General features: G+C 40.2%; 1 protein-coding gene across 2 annotated transcripts; it reads right to left on the bottom strand.

Annotated features, from left to right (window-relative positions):
- Nucleotides 1-759: 759 nt before the first annotated feature.
- GATM (glycine amidinotransferase) lies at nucleotides 760-15,954 on the bottom strand. 2 transcript variants are annotated; one of them, XR_013995572.1, is made up of 9 exons: nucleotides 15,799-15,954; nucleotides 14,107-14,325; nucleotides 8,267-8,462; nucleotides 7,320-7,510; nucleotides 5,992-6,156; nucleotides 4,439-4,502; nucleotides 3,873-3,989; nucleotides 2,516-2,669; nucleotides 760-1,733 (listed from the first exon to the last, which is right to left on the bottom strand). XR_013995572.1 is itself a non-coding variant. In XM_081084186.1 (9 exons), the coding sequence occupies exons 1-9, from the start codon at nucleotides 15,865-15,867 to the stop codon at nucleotides 1,621-1,623; spliced, it is 1,272 nt and encodes a 423-aa protein (XP_080940312.1). In that variant the 5' UTR covers nucleotides 15,868-15,954; the 3' UTR covers nucleotides 760-1,620. The 2 variants fall into 2 exon arrangements, 1 of the variants encoding a protein (XP_080940312.1); XM_081084186.1 differs by lacking the exon at nucleotides 2,516-2,669 and adding an exon at nucleotides 6,276-6,413.
- Nucleotides 15,955-16,573: the final 619 nt, after the last annotated feature.

The following is a 16,573-nucleotide window of genomic DNA, read 5'->3' as shown; positions in this document are numbered from 1 at the left end:
CTTTTTCTGCCTCAGTGAGAAAAGTGTCTCTTTGTAGAGGGTTGAGAAGTAAGCTTTAGAAATTTAGCTAGTGAAGGCAAGGAGAAAAATAACTTTAACCAGAGAATGCAAATGCAAATAAATTTGTATGGGATTGGAACAGAAAAGCTGAGGGAACTGACACATGATGGCTGCCATTTTTTTCTGTGAAAAATGAAGTAATATGATCAAGTAAGAGAACAGAGTGAAGGTTTGGAATAGACACTGAGGAGAATGTGGAGGGTGTGTAAATAGCATGATCAAGTAGTATTTTGGCCAGGGAATGTATACCCCAAGTGTGCCCCAATCCACACGATCATATAGATTTTTTTTAAAGCAGGAGTCAGTCCAGGTGTAGGACTGATAGGTGTTTCTGTGGTGGACGAAAAAGACAGCAGGATACACAGGAGCAAAAGTGTTGGCAAGGGCATGGTTGAAACCTATCTCCCACCCCTAGGTTTTTCATTAGTCAAAACATTTAGCATCTTGAACAGAGACTCTTTTTTTCTTTTCTGGGGCCTAGGATGAGTCCCTTATATTCAGAAGACATTCAGATATTTTTGAATGAGTAAATTAATAAACAAAATTGGACTCTGCTAAACATTTCTGAATACAAGAATTAGGCTTAAATTTTTATCTACTAGAGACGACTATAGTGATTATATCAGAGCATTAGAATTCTGTCCCAAGGGTTACATCCTGTAATTCGCTCAAAATAATTAGATTGACACCAAACTCTAATAAAACTCATTTTCTGTAACACAAAACTTTATTAGAATAAAAATACACATACAGTATTCAACATTAAAATTACTTCATATCACATGTAGGTTTTACCTCTGTTAGTTTTTAATGTCTTTAAAATCTGCACTTTAAATAATTTGCACATCTGTAAACAAATCTTAGATTACCAAAAGGTGTAATATATCCATTCGATGCTGAATATCAAAATTTAGAGATGGGAACTGGTAGTTATATCCTATTGCACTAAATATTTCTATAAAATTATAATCAGAGAAGAAAAAGAGATGAAAACAAATCACTTGAAATGAGGTAAGTTGTATGGAAAGGTTTTTAGTAGCAAACATCACCACTGTTGAGATGAGAGTATTAAAAACATTCATGGAAAATTTACTTAAATGTTTGTATAGTCTAGGTTATTGTTTTTACAAATAAAAATTACCAAAATTCATTAGAAAAAGAGACAATTATCTGGTTCTACTTAAGATTTGTGAATATTCTAAATCTTTCATTAAGAAAAAAGAAGTGATATGATCATTCACAAGTGTAACAAAAAGTAAAAAAAAAAAAAAAAAGTGAAGATTAGGACTAACAGTTCAAGCTGCCTTTTGGAAAGAAAATTAAAAACAGAGGTAGATGGTTAAATATTAGTGGCCAAGTTACTATATGCTTGAAGCCAAATAGCAAATAAATTTAGGAGCAGAAAGTAAGACATAGCACAAGTTATTTTCCTTGTAACAAAGAAAATGAAGGCTTAAGACCCCTGTTAAGGATATGATTGTTTAAAGCACTATAGTTCATGCACTTCTTAAAGCAGGAAAATGAACCTTGTCCCTACGCCACAAGCCCCATCGAGTGTGGTCAGTCAAAGTAGGACTGTAGGGTGCCTCGGCGCCGGACATCGCAGGTCCAGCAGTGGAAGCCTCCTCCCAGGGAATTGGCACTACGAATGTTAACCTTAACGGTACTGATACCTGCATTGAACGAGAGAGACGTGGCCAGTTAGATGGATTCACATGCAGATTCTCCTACAGGAAGTAAGCCTAAAGAGGGCAGGAAGCCTACAGTTCTGATCCTTAGGTCTATGCCAACCCAGGGGAGTCTTTCAATTTTATTTTCACCAATTATATTTTATCTGATCTGTTCCACTGCTTATATAAAACAGTCACCAAAACGTCAGCAAAGATTCTGAACTCTATTTTGTGCCACTGACTATTCACAAGACAATAGGTAGGATGAGCAGATATGTCTATCAAATGTACAAAAAACAAGCAAGCACTAACATTTCAAGGCCTTTAGAATTATGCTGTAACTATTTTGCCAGACTGCTTCTAATTTTACCAGGTCAACTAAGTAGGAAAAGTCTACTTTACCCAACCTGAAAAGTTGGCTTTACTTACATACAAGCAAAGTTTATCTGATATGACTGATTTTATACCAGGCCACCTTAAGGAAACATTGAAACAGAACTCATATTTTCATATCTGGTTGTATGGTCATACCGGTACCAAAGGTACTGAGACAATCAGTTTAATCTGGCACTATTTGTATTGACAAGGCCACAATGTGCCAAATCAACCAGTGGTATTTAGGAAGAATCTGTTGTGGTTGGCATAATGGGGTTTTAAAAAGAAAATCTGTTCTCCTCCCTCAAGAACCCATTATTTTGAGGGGGAAAAATCAGCTACAGAGTCACTAAAGGTTCCATTGGTATGGTCAGGCAGGGAAGGCAGCAGGAGCCATCGGAAAGACTTACCTGAGAAAGTGAGACCGAGCAGGGCTTTGAAGAGTAAGAGTAGGTAGGGCAGAGGTAAGGAGTAGGCTTGGGATAAGGGGTGAGCTTTCAATACAAGCATATGTTTCCTGATAGATGTAGCTATCTTACTCAGATTTCTAGATCCATATTAATCCTGAATTGGAGAAAATTCAATTACTTGAAAAGGTTTGCTTAACAAGTCCCCTGTGTCTAAAAAGACTTTATTACACACACAAAAAAATTGTAAATCAGATCTTGGGTACTTGATAATATTTTAAGTTGAGAAATAATTAAGTCTTAATGGATAAAGAAACTGAACCCAAGCAATTGGGTTACTTAATGAAAGCAGGGGTGGGAGGGGCATAGCATTAGGGGTTAAATCATTAGATTGGGCTCAGTCTGACTCTGATAGACCAATTCTTTTTATACTGATATTAGAGGCCCAATGCACGAAATTCCTGTAAGAGTAGGACCTTCTTCCCCCGGCTGCCAGCAGGCACCCAGGACCAGGCTTTCCTTGAAGCCCTGGCTTTGTCTGGAAGGTTGTCCAGAAGGACGTCTGGTTTAATTAGCATATTATACTTTTATTATTATAGATTACATTAAGGAGAGATGTGTTAAAAGGGTCAAACATTTTTTTGGGGTAGTGCACCTGAAATAAATCAAAACATGACTCAATGGCAACAAGTGGACTACCTGGCTTTATTTAACACTCAAGATATGTCAAGTATGTTAAGAGTGGTCAACACACATACTTTTGTACTCTATATAACAGCTATATGAAAATCCCTTCTTTCAACACTTTCCTCCATAGTATTAGAATACCTGGTCCATATTTTGAATATTAGGATAAGCAAACTCCTACCTAAATAAAAATCAGTTTTACTTTTTAGTTCAAAGATGATTTACTGACATCCTCTACTGCATTTCGTTACTTTGTTCACTGTGCTTACCATACATATGTCACTTATGTGTCAGTACCCTTATGTCATTTATAATATGTAATGACATTAAATTGTTTTAAAGTACCCTCAACAATTTCTTGTTTGGGGAAGGGCTGAATAATGTATATGCTCAACTACAAAGGGGCAGTTCTCCAAACATGGGCCCCCGGAGGCTAGGTACGTCATAGAAGATGGGTACACTTATTGCTAGGGGGGAGACTGAGGAGCCTGGGATGCACCTCCAACCTTTTGAGGTTATGTTGTTGAAAACAAAAATATTGTCCATCTACAAAATAACAACTTGGTACCTCGAAAAGGAACAGAAAAGGAATTAAATAAAGCATACATCAAACCTAGCTTGTCATTTCTTCAGTTCTTCATATATGACAACATGCTTCATATATTGTACATACCCAGCTTTTCAAACATCTTTTGAATTGGGACTTCATTGGCATCCACCATAACACGTTTTTCATCTAGCATTAAGACATTCATGGAAAGCCATTTGGATGACATCCAGAGTGGGTGATCTAAAAATAGCAACAACTTTTAAATTGTGTCTGTAATCATTTTTATTTAAATCAAGGATTTGAAAGTGAAGAACATTAAAGTGACAGTTCAGTTTTCAGAGTTCACTTTCCCTCCAAAATTTTTAACTTAAGGCCATTTATAAATGCTATAAATCAATTTATACTCATTACACATGCGGATTTCACTTTGTTTTATTTACGAAGTCGTTTCTTGCTTTATGAGCTGTTATTTCATACTGATTCCCCCTCTTTCCCTTCACTTTCTGTGGAAGGAGCGGGTACACACAGTGCAGCGTTGTTTTAGTCTCCGTGGTTCTAAGCGCCAGTTCACTCCTTACTGGGAAATGTTTTCTCTGAATTTCTAAAAATGTGGGCTGCTATCTATAGGTGAAAGATTCTGGTCACTGAAGTAATCATTTTAGTCTGTGAGTACATAAAAGTAAACATACCATCTGGAATGACTGGTATTGGAGGAGTAACGATGGTCCATCCTGCTTTCTTGAAAAGATCAATCTGCAAGACGGAAAAAAAACAAAGAGGCTTTCACCTATTCTTATCATTCTTGGTCCCTAGGAGCCTTTGTGATTAATAATTATTTTTGAGAAGCTATCTTCTCAATTGTCAATATAAAGAAATTAAATTTTCAAGACTTTGGATGATTTTCTCTGAATCCTAATTTAAATTATACATAAAATCCCCAGATTACCAGATGAAAGTTTAGAAATAACAGAAATGTTAAAGCTTTTAAAAATATTCTTGTGCTTTTCTCGGGCTCAGAAATTTTAAAATGCCAAAGACACTTTTTTTGAGAAATTCTCTTGAAAGAAAATGAAAATATTTTCTATTTAGTTATAAGAAAACAAAACAAAAATGTGACTGTCAATCCCATAGTCCACCCACTTCATAGTCCATCACTTTGTATCGATGACCATGGTATAAAGACAAATGTTAGGGTTGTACTCCTTAAGAACCCTAATTATCCTTAGTGACCTATTTATTATAACTCAGCTGTCCCTATGTTCACTTACCCACTTACTAGTAGTATAGCAATGAATTATATTGAAATGAATAACTAATCTTGGTCATTTTGTCTAAATTTATGGGATAAAAATGAAGAGTGACATGGTAAAATAGTGATTTTAAAGACATGTACTAAAGCCTCGCAAATAACAAAATCACTCACCAACCACCCAATTGGAAGTAGAGGGCAGCAGGCGGAAGTAAGAGGCTCAGGTGATGGGGACAGATCAGTTGCAATGCAGCGGCTCTGCTCTTCCCCCTGGGGTGGGGCTGGCTGAAAGAGGCCTGACCCACTAGAGAGGGAAGATATGCACTGCCCAGGGGCAGTGGCACTGCCCCAGATGTGCAGGGATCATCTTGTTTGCAATGCAGCTGCAATTGGAACCTTACCCATGGTTTTGCTTTCTGGGATTTCAGTTACCTGAGGTCAACTATGGTCAGAAAATATTAAATGGAAAATTCCAGGTATTTTGAGAGAGAGAGCACATTCACATAACTTTTGTTACAGTATACTGTTATCATTGTTCTATTTTATTATTAGTTTTATTGTTGATTTCTTTCTGTGCCTATTATATAAATTAAACTACTATAAGCATATACGTATAGGGAAAACATAGTATATATATAGGGTTCAGTACTACCCATGGTTTTAGGCATCCACAGGGGGTCTTGGAATGTATCCCCATGGATGAAAGGGAGCTATTGTAATACTACTTTGTTTAAGAAAAACATACATATGTGCACAAGCTTGAGGCTCTCACAGCACAGCCAAAGTCTGATGACACTACACTGTATATGTCTGAGTGTTGGACATCTTGTAGTAAATATAACAAGTAATCTAATTTCAATGATAAGAATGTTGAATATTGCTGAATTTGTCATTTAAAACCATTAGGATTCATGGAAGTGCTTAAAATAAAAGTGGCAATGACTTCCATTGCTGGACTCTATTACTTTTCCAGAGTCCTAACAAATTCCTTACCTGGTGACACGGTCGGTCCGGGTTGGAAAGCACAAGACCAGGTCCAATGATATTGAAGGTGGCATCAATATGCATTGGATTAGGGTCTTTAAAGGAGATGATATGCACTTTGTAGTGTGGAGCAAGATGCCTACGCATCCATTCAATGCCCAGGTAGTTTGTAACCTGAAAACAAAAGGAAGACATAAATCAGGAAACTAAAAATAGGATGGAAATATTTGAATTTGGAAATAAAAAAATACAATAACAAAATGTGTGGAATTTCAGAGGCATCCTTTATCAACCTGGCTTCTCTGTGCAAAAATATCTCTTCCAGCTCGAATAAAGTCAGCAGCATCAAAGCATGGCTCAAATTCAGTCGTTACAAATTTTCCCTGAGCAGCCAACTTGTGTCTATCTTCTACAGAATGGATGGGGTAATCCTAATTGGAACAAGAATGAACACACACAACTCGTTGGTTCATGAGAAAACTATTTATAGGACATTTTTTATTAAGAAAATCCATTTATCACCATCATTTCCCAACATACTACTACCCTAAAACATGTAAGATGTAGGCACATGCTAACCAAACCAAAAAAATAACAACAAAAAATGGCATGACAGCATTTTCCTGATACTTAGAAGCAAGTGGTACAGAGGCAGTAGTGTTTCTGAAAATATTCCGTGACCCATAATTGATTTATGTACCTACCTACAATATTGACTGTCAACAGGATGAAGTCATTCTGTTCTTTTAGAAAAGGAATTTGGTCCTGAGCCTAACTCCTGCCATAAAATGAGATGTCATGTTTCCCTGCCAAATTTGATTGGGTGTGGTAGAATGAATTTATTATTTATTTCTGTCTTTAAACCCCTGGAAGAAGTTTTTTTTTTTTTTTAATTCTTTCTATAAATGATCAAATCGTACATTATCTAATAAGGGGCATATACTCCCTTTTATGAGAATTTGGCCTGTAGACCAAATTCTTTTTCTAGAACAGAATGAAGTGTAGTGACTTTTCTCTCGCCACCGATGACTCAGGCAAATTTTGTGTGCCTTCAGGCAAATTTTGCTGCTCCCTGTAATGGAATGATACTATTTCCTCATGGGGTGGTTGTGAAGTATGCAAAGGTCTGAGGATGTAAATAAAGTCCTTAGTTCAAGACCTGACACATAGTAAGCACCAAATAAGTATTAGCCATTACAACTATTATTATCACAATATCATTTACTCTTATTTTCATCATAAAATGCATAACAAATACAAGGTATCAGAGAATCTCCATCTCACTGTGGGTCATTTAGAAAAGTTACTAATAAGCACACCTATAATTCGGGACTTACCTGGTCATAAAGCTCATCAGCCATTGTGGGCTTAGGAGCTGTTGTCCACTTGGCGCCACGGTGGAAGTAGTCTTTGATAATTGATCGGTATGCACGGTACTCAAAGAATCGAGCTCGCCATGCCATGGGAGCCTCAATAATCTCATTGCCCACAACCATCAAGATGTCTCGAGGCATCGCGCCATATAAACCTATCGGACCGAAAGTTCCACAATAGCCTTAGTAATGCTAATTGCCAAGACAGAGAAGTCTATATAATATGATCCCATTTTTCGGTAAAAAAAAAAAAAATTTACAGAAAATCTGTATGTGTGAATGTATATAATTATGTGCAAATGAAAAAAATATGGAATGATAGATACTAGATTGTTAACATGAATTCTGTGTGAGGATCCTGAAGCCAAACCAAAACAAAGAAAAAAGTGAAGCAGTAAGATTCTTGTTCAAAATGGTCTTGAACCCCAAGTTTCCACCTTTTGAAAGCTTTTTTCTTGCTACACAGAAACAGAATTCTTCCGGGAATATCAGTATGATAAGATAAAAGTTGGGACAGGATAGCTTCTAGAACTGTGAATTAGACTGAACTCAGGCACAAGAACAATCTTGTAGTGGTGTCAATTTAAAAAAGGGGGGGATGTTTCTGTTCCTCTCTTAACTTCGGTTCTTGAGGAAAATTAAATAGAATCCACTCTTCTTATGTAAGAAAATTATCATAAAGTTGAGAAAAGTGGATTCTTTCAAGGAGATCCCAGATTTATAATGAATTTTGAATGTATACAACTTAATCATATCAAAAAGAACCAAACTGTTCCTAAGTAATCCTTACAGTTTTGAAGAATTATTAAAACAAAGGAACCACTGAGAAATTATCAGAGTTTTCTCCTTACACATTAAGAAAGAAATATAAAATTAAGACACTAGCAATTTAGGGATCTAACATCACTTACCCGTAGACTCGAAATCAGGAGTTTTATACTTTAAGGACCAGTCAATGGGGTCAGGCCTCCTCACTGTCACTCCTTCCATTTTTAAAATATTGCACATTTCTTCAATTTCAGCAACAGCCTTTTTCAAATGATCTTTGGGAAAATAATGGCCTCCATGCTTCTGGTAAAATGGCCAGTACTTTTCATATGTGTTGGCCTAGAAGCAGAAGAAAGTGAAATACAGAAGAAAAATATGACTCACGATAGATTTATAGGTGGTGAACCACAATTTGTATAGCTTAACAGAAATGAGACTTAAGACCACGTCTCATCCAGTGTTGGACCCCAGCATGGACACAGTGCTTCTCTGGGAAGACATTCAATATTTGTTGAATGAAGAAGTCTAAATCCCCTTGATGTTTTAAGAGACAACTGAATGGAAAACAGTTGAATGCTTTTAAAAAGGCCCAACCAATTTGCTAAAAATTACTGTTAAATTAGGGTAGATACAATAGTAAAATATTTTCAAAAGTATAAAAATCTAGAGGATTCTTCATTGAGATTGTTTTGCATGTGGCTAAGTTTTCAGTTAATTTAAAGAAATACATTGAGAAATATAGGTGATGCATATGAATGTAACCTATCAAAATAGATGAAGCAGAATTCCAATCAGAAGATCCAAAGATAAGAAAAAGCCTGTGACCTTCACCAAAAGGTTGACAAAGCAATGTACATTTATATATTTTAGTTTTATAAAATGTTTAAAGCCAGTATTTAAAAAATATGTCCATATATCATTGAATAAGTGACCAATTACCAGTCCTGACCATGCCAGTTAAGAAGGCTGCCATCACAGATCAGACCATTTCAGACAGTGGTAAGTGCTTTCAAGAAGGGAAACTGCGTAAGGAAATATAGTTTGTCTAAATGTCTAACTCTTCAATGTCAAAGAGGGTGTCTTTTCCAGATTTTTGGCTATACTCCCATCTTTACCTCAGCCTAACAAATATCAAACATATGGAAGCAGACCTGCCTCTTCTTAGTTCAGTATCTAGGAGGTTCCCATCAGTTAGGCTGGAGCTGAACCTGCTGGAGAAGGATTAGGAATCTAACTAACAGGTCTTTAGCAAACATGAAGAATGTCAGTAAGCTTTAAAACAGGGATTGGCAAACTAAAGTCCATGGGTTAAATCTGCCCTCTGCCTGTTTTTGTACATAAAGTGTTATGGGAACTTACACACATTCCTTTACACATTGTCTGTGGTTGTTTTGCACGACAGTGGCAGAGCTGAGCGTGGGTACTTGCGCAACAGAGACCTATGGTCTGCAAAGGCTGAAATATTTATTTGGTCCTACACAGAAAAGTTTACCAACCCCTGTCTAAAGTATTAATTGCTTTACTTTTGAAGATCTATAGGTAAACAATAGACTCAATATCTAGCCCCAGAAAAATGTTATCAGTATTAAAAATTTGAGTACTTCTTTTTTCATTAAAAAAATTTTTAAAAAAATATATTTCATTGATTTTTTTACAGAGAGGAAGGAAGAGGGATAGAGAGTTAGAAACATTGATCAGCTGCCTCCTGCAACCCCCCACTGGGGATATGCCCGCAACCAAGGTACATGCCCTTGACTGGAATCGAACCTGGGACCCTTCAGTCCACAGGCTGACGCTCTATCCACTGAGCCAAACCAGTTAGGGCTTCATGAAAATTTTTTAATGTTGACACTATTGCAGATGTGCCTCATTCCCTGCGCTCACCCCCTCCCCCACATAGCCCACTTTCACCTACTCCCTCTTCCCCCTTCTTTGGTCTTCACCACACTATTGTCCCTGTTCATGGTGTATGCATATGTTTTTTAGCTAATCCTCTCACCTTCTTTATCCAGTTACCCCTAGCCCCTCCCTTCTGGCACCCGCCAGTCTGTTCCATGTATCTATGTATTTTTTAGGATCAATCCACTCCTTTAAAAAACAAAACAAAAGCACTTCACTGTTGTCTACGCCTAGGAAGTCCTGCAGCAGCAACCAGAAGGAGAGGATAATAATGACTCTTTATATTCCTCTCAGACACATTCTGGTACTCCATCCATTCACCACTTCTTCCTTCTCATGCCAGGCACATCTCTTATAATCCACTTGGGCACAAGAAGCCTTTGAAAATTTAACACTGGGTCATGGCAGGTGCACAGCCATGTCGTCTTGCCAGGCACATTCCAACGTAGCCTATGTGACTATTTGTGCAGATCAAAGCTTGCCTAAACAAATATAAAGTAAACTTCCCCGGGAGAAACAAATTATTTGAACAAGTGTGACTTGTATAGCTCATACTCTGGCTAAGGTTGGACAAAGTCCAAATGATCAGGGTACATTGTATTTTCCAGGAGATGGTTGGAAACCATTTACACTTCCTTTATAACCCTGCTAAATGAGTTATCAATCATTTACCAAGTGTCTGCAAGATTTAAAAAAAAAAACACACTAAAACACTGTTTTTAATAATGTTGTGGAGATGTGGCTGTATTCCTAGAAACTTTATAGTTTTTCAGAGCCTAAAATCTTTCAGCAGGGATTGCCAAATCGATTTTAAATACAGTCTTTGGAAGGCTAGGAAACCTCAATAGAAATTTCTTATTTATCCAGCTACAAACATATTACATTAACTTTTATAGATTTTATACTTCATAAAAGGTCTTTTATCAAAGGCTTTATAAAAAATAAAAGCAAAACAAAAAGCACATATTTGATGGAAAGTATTAATTATATTTTGCAGAATTAAAAAGCCATATAGGTTTTAAAAATTGTGTTTTCTGACAACATAAAGTTTAGCTAGCACCTACATCTCCCACATATTTTATGCTGTAATTGCATAAATAATTTACTACATTGTTTTATCTTTCATTGTTCCCACAACTGATTAATACATCGGTGTCATTTTCCTCCAACTAGAAGATGGTAAGGCCTTGCCCCCAGGGATCATGCATGTCTTAGATTTGCTTTCTGCTCCCTCAATACCTAGTTTTTAGTATGTGGCATAAAGCAGAAATATCCAGACAAATAAATGAAATCAATACTGCTAATGCTACTAATATCTACAACTATTATACCTCCAGTGTACTTTTATAATGTAATTAGCAAACTGGATCCATACAACTACAATGAGTTATGGTTTTGTCCTTTAAAATACTTAACATGTAACCTTTACCTTCATATTTAATTGTGTTAGGTAGATATCAAACTTCTTAATACCTTGATTTGACAGAGGCCCAGAAATTTGTGGAATTTTGCACAAGGTAAAACCACTGATTAACTGAGACTAGTTATCAATCTTTATCAAATACCTAATTCAATCCCAGTCTCCTGATTTCAGCCTGGTTCACTTCCCACATCCCATGAAATTACAAAGTCCAAAGTTATAAGTCAAGGAACATAAAACTAAAAATAATGTCTGAGAATTCTGATTACATAATATCACACAGTATGAAAGTCAATAATTTTAAAGACAAGTAGAAGGATGGGGGAAAAGGGGAGACATATGTAATACTCTTTGTAATACTTCAAGAAATAAAAATTATTAAAAAAAAAAGGATAAACTACTGCCTGAAATTGAAATTTAACTTCACCAAATTAAAATGATTAGGGCCCTAACTGGTTTGGCTCGGTGGATGGAGAGTCAGCCTGTGGACTGAAGGGTCCCAGGTTCGATTCCAGTCAAGGGCATGTACCTTGGTTGCGGGCACATCCCCAGTAGGGGGTGTGCAGGAGGCAGCTGATCGATGTTTCTAACTCTCTATCCCTCTCCCTTCCTTTCTGTAGAAAATCAATAAAATATATTTTAAAATAAAAATAAAATGATTAGGGGATGGGACATCTTTGCAAGAAAGGATTTTAAAAAGATCATGCCTTTTAAAACATGTGGCCCTGATTGGTAGGAGCATCGTTCTATACATGGAAAGGTCAAGGGTTCAATTCCTGGTCAGGGCACATGCTTTGGTTTCTGGCTCAATCCCCTGGCTCAGGTCCGGGCACATGCCGGAGGCAACCAATCAATATTTCTCCGTCACATTGATGGTTCTCTCTCTCTCCCTCCCTTCCCTTCTCTCTAAAATTCATTGGAAACTGTCCTCAGGTGAGGATAAAAAAAAATTGAGACATGTTGATGACAGAAATTAATCTGTTCTTCAAAATCAGAACCAAAGATAAGTTTCAGAACAATTAGAAGTTTGTTACTTTTCCTACTCTGTCTTCAAAGTCTAACTCAAGAATCATTTTCTTCTAGAAGACTTTCCAACTATTTTGCACCTGGTCATTGCTTTTTCCTTAGCTCTCCTGTAACTTCAGTTCAACTGTCTTCTCAGTTGGTTGGCATAAGATACTTAGTATTAGTCTTCGTTTCTATATGAACATAATATCTCTTCAAATACTAAGTTATTTTCTGCTCATACCTCTGGAGCCCTGGTACAACGTAGGCAACATTTCTGATGATGATGACAAGGATGTAAAAGAACTTATTTCCTCAATCCACGTTACAAATACAAATGTCAACATTCAGGAGGAATTTAAGTACATTGAAGATATATTTGTAACACATGATTAATGGAAGGGTAGGCTGTGTCTACAATATTGATGGCACTCCCTCAGCTATGGGACCCTTATGCAGTATACAGCCTGAACACCAAACCACGGAGGCCCTGGCCATAGGATATACAGATGAAGAACACTGGGAGTTTTTTAAAAAGAGAGATATTACTCGTTACAGGGAAATCCTGTAAGGCTCTGTGGTAGGTGCCATGGGAGCTAGTCATGGTAAGAGGGGTGCTGGAAGAAGGGTGGAAGAGACCTAGGTGTGAGAAACGGCTTGTTTGGGGACTAGTGAGTAGTCTGGTTTGGCTGTGTATATGGTTATCTTTTAAAGTCTGTCGAAAACCAGGGTGGAATATTACAGGTGAGAGCGATCCAGTAGGAATGCACATTTGCTAACCTGCCATACTAACACATGAGTCAGTGAGTGAAATGGGGAGTCCTGGAAATGCAGACATGAGCCAAATTGTGAAGGATTTTGAATACCATGAGGACTTCATCCCAAGCAAAGAGGTAGAAAATACAGCAGTGATGAGTAACATGATTGAATTTTGGTTTTTAAAAAATCACTCTGATAGAAGCTGGAAGGTGGTTGGGAGAGAAGAGTGAATTGGGGAGACCAGTAAGGAGTTAACTGCAATAGTCCAGACAGTAGATGACAACCTGACCAAAGGCAGCGGCAGAGGATTGGAGGCAAAGTTCACTTTGACAAAAGGCTTGTTAGATCTTGGAGAATGAACGTGGAGGATGTGACTGAAACAGGAATCAAAGATGATTCCTTGGTGTTTCAGCTTGGGTAAAGAGGAATGCCAAAAACCGAAAGGAAAAAGTGAAGAAGCGTCCTGCTTAGCAGAGTGACTGGCAGTTGAATTCAAGATGTTGAGGTCCTGTGGCAACAACCAGTAAGGAGTGAGTGGAACATGCTGATCTGGACAGAGTTCAGGAGAGAAATTGGGGCCCGAGTGGAGGTAGGATCTGAAGCTGTGAGAACAGCTAAGAGAAGAGGGCCAGCCCCAGCACTATAGCCAGCGAAAGAAGATGTGAGGAGTAGTTAAAGAACTAACATCCCCAGAAAGGAATCTCTCAGAATCCACAGAATTCTGTGTGAATAGTGTCAAATACTGCAGGGATGCCAGTTAAGAGAACTCAAAATCAACCCTGGATTTGGGACTCTGGAGTAAGTAAAGAGAAAGCAATTAGAGGAGTGAGGGAGCGAAGCCAGACTACAGAAGGTGAGGAGTGCCCCCCACTTCAGACATGTGAACACCCTTGCTTTTACCTTCACCTCCACGGTGAATGGTGGAACACAGGCGTTTTCTGCTCTGCCCACTATCACTTCCTCCAAGGGGTCCCATTCGTTGTAAGAAGAAACCGGGCAGTCCTTGGGCAGAGGATCAGTGGCTTTGTCCTCAGCTGCACAGGAATTCCTGGAGGAAGCCGTAGCTGCCTGGGTGCTCTGAAAAGTTCGCTGCACCCATCCCGTTAAGGTTCTTCCAACCTTCCAAGAACAAAGAAGAGATTATTGTTGGTCAGGTACAGTACTTGGGGCGAGGGGAAGTAGAAGTGGGATGAAAACCCAGGGTAACAAAGTGAGACATTTAGAATCCTTTTAGAGAGTTTAAACCAAGATGTTAGTTTATAAGTAGGTACTGGTGTCAGGTGAGTTTTACCTTCCTATTTATACATTATCTTCTTATCTATTATGTTAATTGGCGTAACTCTTTAAAACACCTCAGAAGATGTTGTCCCCAACGATCATAGGCCCCATTTATATCTCAGAATGGTTTTCTGCAGTCGAGCTTTAATTAAGCAACTGGCCTGCAGATGATGGGTCACCCTCTTCCCAGAAAACCACAGAAAGCTGCTCCGAGTCTCCCTGCCAAGACCAGCTGGGGAGGGAGTCGCCTTTCCTCTTCAGTATTAACGATGACCAATATTAGATTTTTTTCCCCCCAAAGTGAAAATATATAGAGGGTTTTATCTTTTAAAATCATCAGTTTCAAACCAAAATTTGTTCATTGCTGACACACATTTCACATTCTTTGGCACTTCAATTTTGAGAATAACCAAGTGCCACCTACTCCATTTTACAGATGGTCCATGGCCAAGATAAGGATTCACCTAGGCACAAATTTAAACAGCTAGAAAGGAGATCTAAGCACTTGGGGGAAAAAGCCTTTTGAAAATGCAGGGCCTTTAAGAATCAAGAGCAGGGAGAGTCCCTCACCACAGGGCAAATCCCAAGTCCCCAGATCTCTATCCTGCCCGGTTAAGGCCTTAGCAAGGAGGCAGGAGGGGAGTCAGGGGTGGGGACCAAAGCAAGGAGAGTGACAGCTGTTCTGGAACCAGTTGCTGGGGCTGGCGGGGGGGGGGGGGGGGGGGGGGGGGCTGGGGGGCGGGGGAGGGATGGCCAAACTGCCTCGATAGTCCTGGCTTTACATGCTGGGAGAGTCTGTAAGCGCGCGCTCACACACCTGGGAAGTGGAGGGCGGGGACCGGACAGAAACTCTGGGCACAGACCAAACCCGCTCCAACTTCTCCTCGCGACTCAGCATCCATGTTACACTGAGAGTGGGCCTGCCCGCTCCCTCTCCGTCCTAAATCCCCGCTCTGCCTCTTCTCCCGTCCACCCCACACGCATGCCCAACTCTATGCCCAGAGAAGGCACTGAACCCCAGTAACAGCACCTTTTTACTAAAAGGTGCTTTTGTCACTCCCGTCCCCTCCGGGCCACAAGCTCCGTGGAGCGAAAGAGATGCGGCTGAGGAGGGCGGCGTCCCCTGCGCTGATGGCCACCGCGGCCGGAGGCGTGCAGAGACCCAGGGCACCCTCGGGGTGTGTCCCCAGGCCGGGGCCCCGCCAAGCTCCCGGCAGCCAGCAAAGATTCCTGAAGCCGAGCTTCCCGGAGGGAGCAGAAAGGACCCGGTCTGCAATGCCGGCTGGGGCAGAGCGAGGCGGGCGGCGCACGCACCTGAGACCCGATGTAGTGCACCGCCTCGGCGCCGCGGCTCCCGCCGCGCAGGCACCGCACCCGCAGCATCGCGCCGCTCCCGCCGGGTCCGCCCGCCGAATGGTCCCTGCGCTGCGCCGCGTCCGCCCGTCCGCCGTCCCGAGAGCGCGCCCGCAGCGGGGTGCCTGGGCACTCGGCCCGCCGCCTTTTGTAGCCTCGCCGCGCCCACCCCCGCCCCCCGTCGCGCCCATTGGCTGCCGGGAACAGGTGGCCGGGCCGCCCCGAATTAGGAATGGTTAGGGACTGTCCCGGGCGCAGAGTCAAGTGCCCGGGGCCTGCCTTTTTTTAGCCAGGCAGGCCTCCGACTGACGGGTGCTGCGCCCAGAGAAGCCCAGCTGGGGTCCCCCCAAGGAGGCCCCCCGAGTGTCACAGGGAAGGGGAGAAGCACGTGACTTCAGACGAAGTAAACTCAGTATATACATCTATTGTTTTAAGTGTACATTTATGGACTTAAGTATGCAAAGCGTGAGTACAATCACACGTTTAAATTCATCTGTGCGCACTGACCTCGTGTTACTATGAAGGAAACCACCTCGCGTTTAGGCGGCTGCTTAGGGCAACACCCGGGATGAGACTGGAGCGCAAATCAGGCTGGAATTCAGGTCGCTCCGCTCCTGTGGAGGCTGCGCTTGTTAGGTGTTCTGCGGGTCTTTGCCAAATAGTTTTGGCCCTGTGCCCCTGGCTTGAGAAACTCGATCATGAAAATAGAGACAAATGTGGCCAGAAGGGAGGAGTA

The sequence above is a fragment of the Myotis nattereri genome (genome assembly GCF_964212035.1).
Source record: "Myotis nattereri genome assembly, chromosome: 1".
Lineage (NCBI taxonomy): Eukaryota > Metazoa > Chordata > Mammalia > Chiroptera > Vespertilionidae > Myotis > Myotis nattereri.
The sequence above is the reverse complement of the archived record's forward strand: the minus strand, read 5'-3'. Positions and strand labels throughout refer to the sequence as shown.

Bases quoted from the DNA above. Each gene is read 5' to 3' on its own strand.
- GATM (XM_081084186.1), bottom strand. From the start codon at position 15,867: ATGCTGCGGGTGCGGTGCCTGCGCGGCGGGAGCCGCGGCGCCGAGGCG. The intron at 6,157-6,275 runs GTTGATAAAGGA...TTTTGTTTTCAG, and splicing joins TTTTTGCACAGAGAAGCCAG to GTTACAAACTACCTGGGCAT. The intron at 3,990-4,438 runs GTATGTTTACTT...TGCTATTTTTAG, and splicing joins AATACCAGTCATTCCAGATG to ATCACCCACTCTGGATGTCA.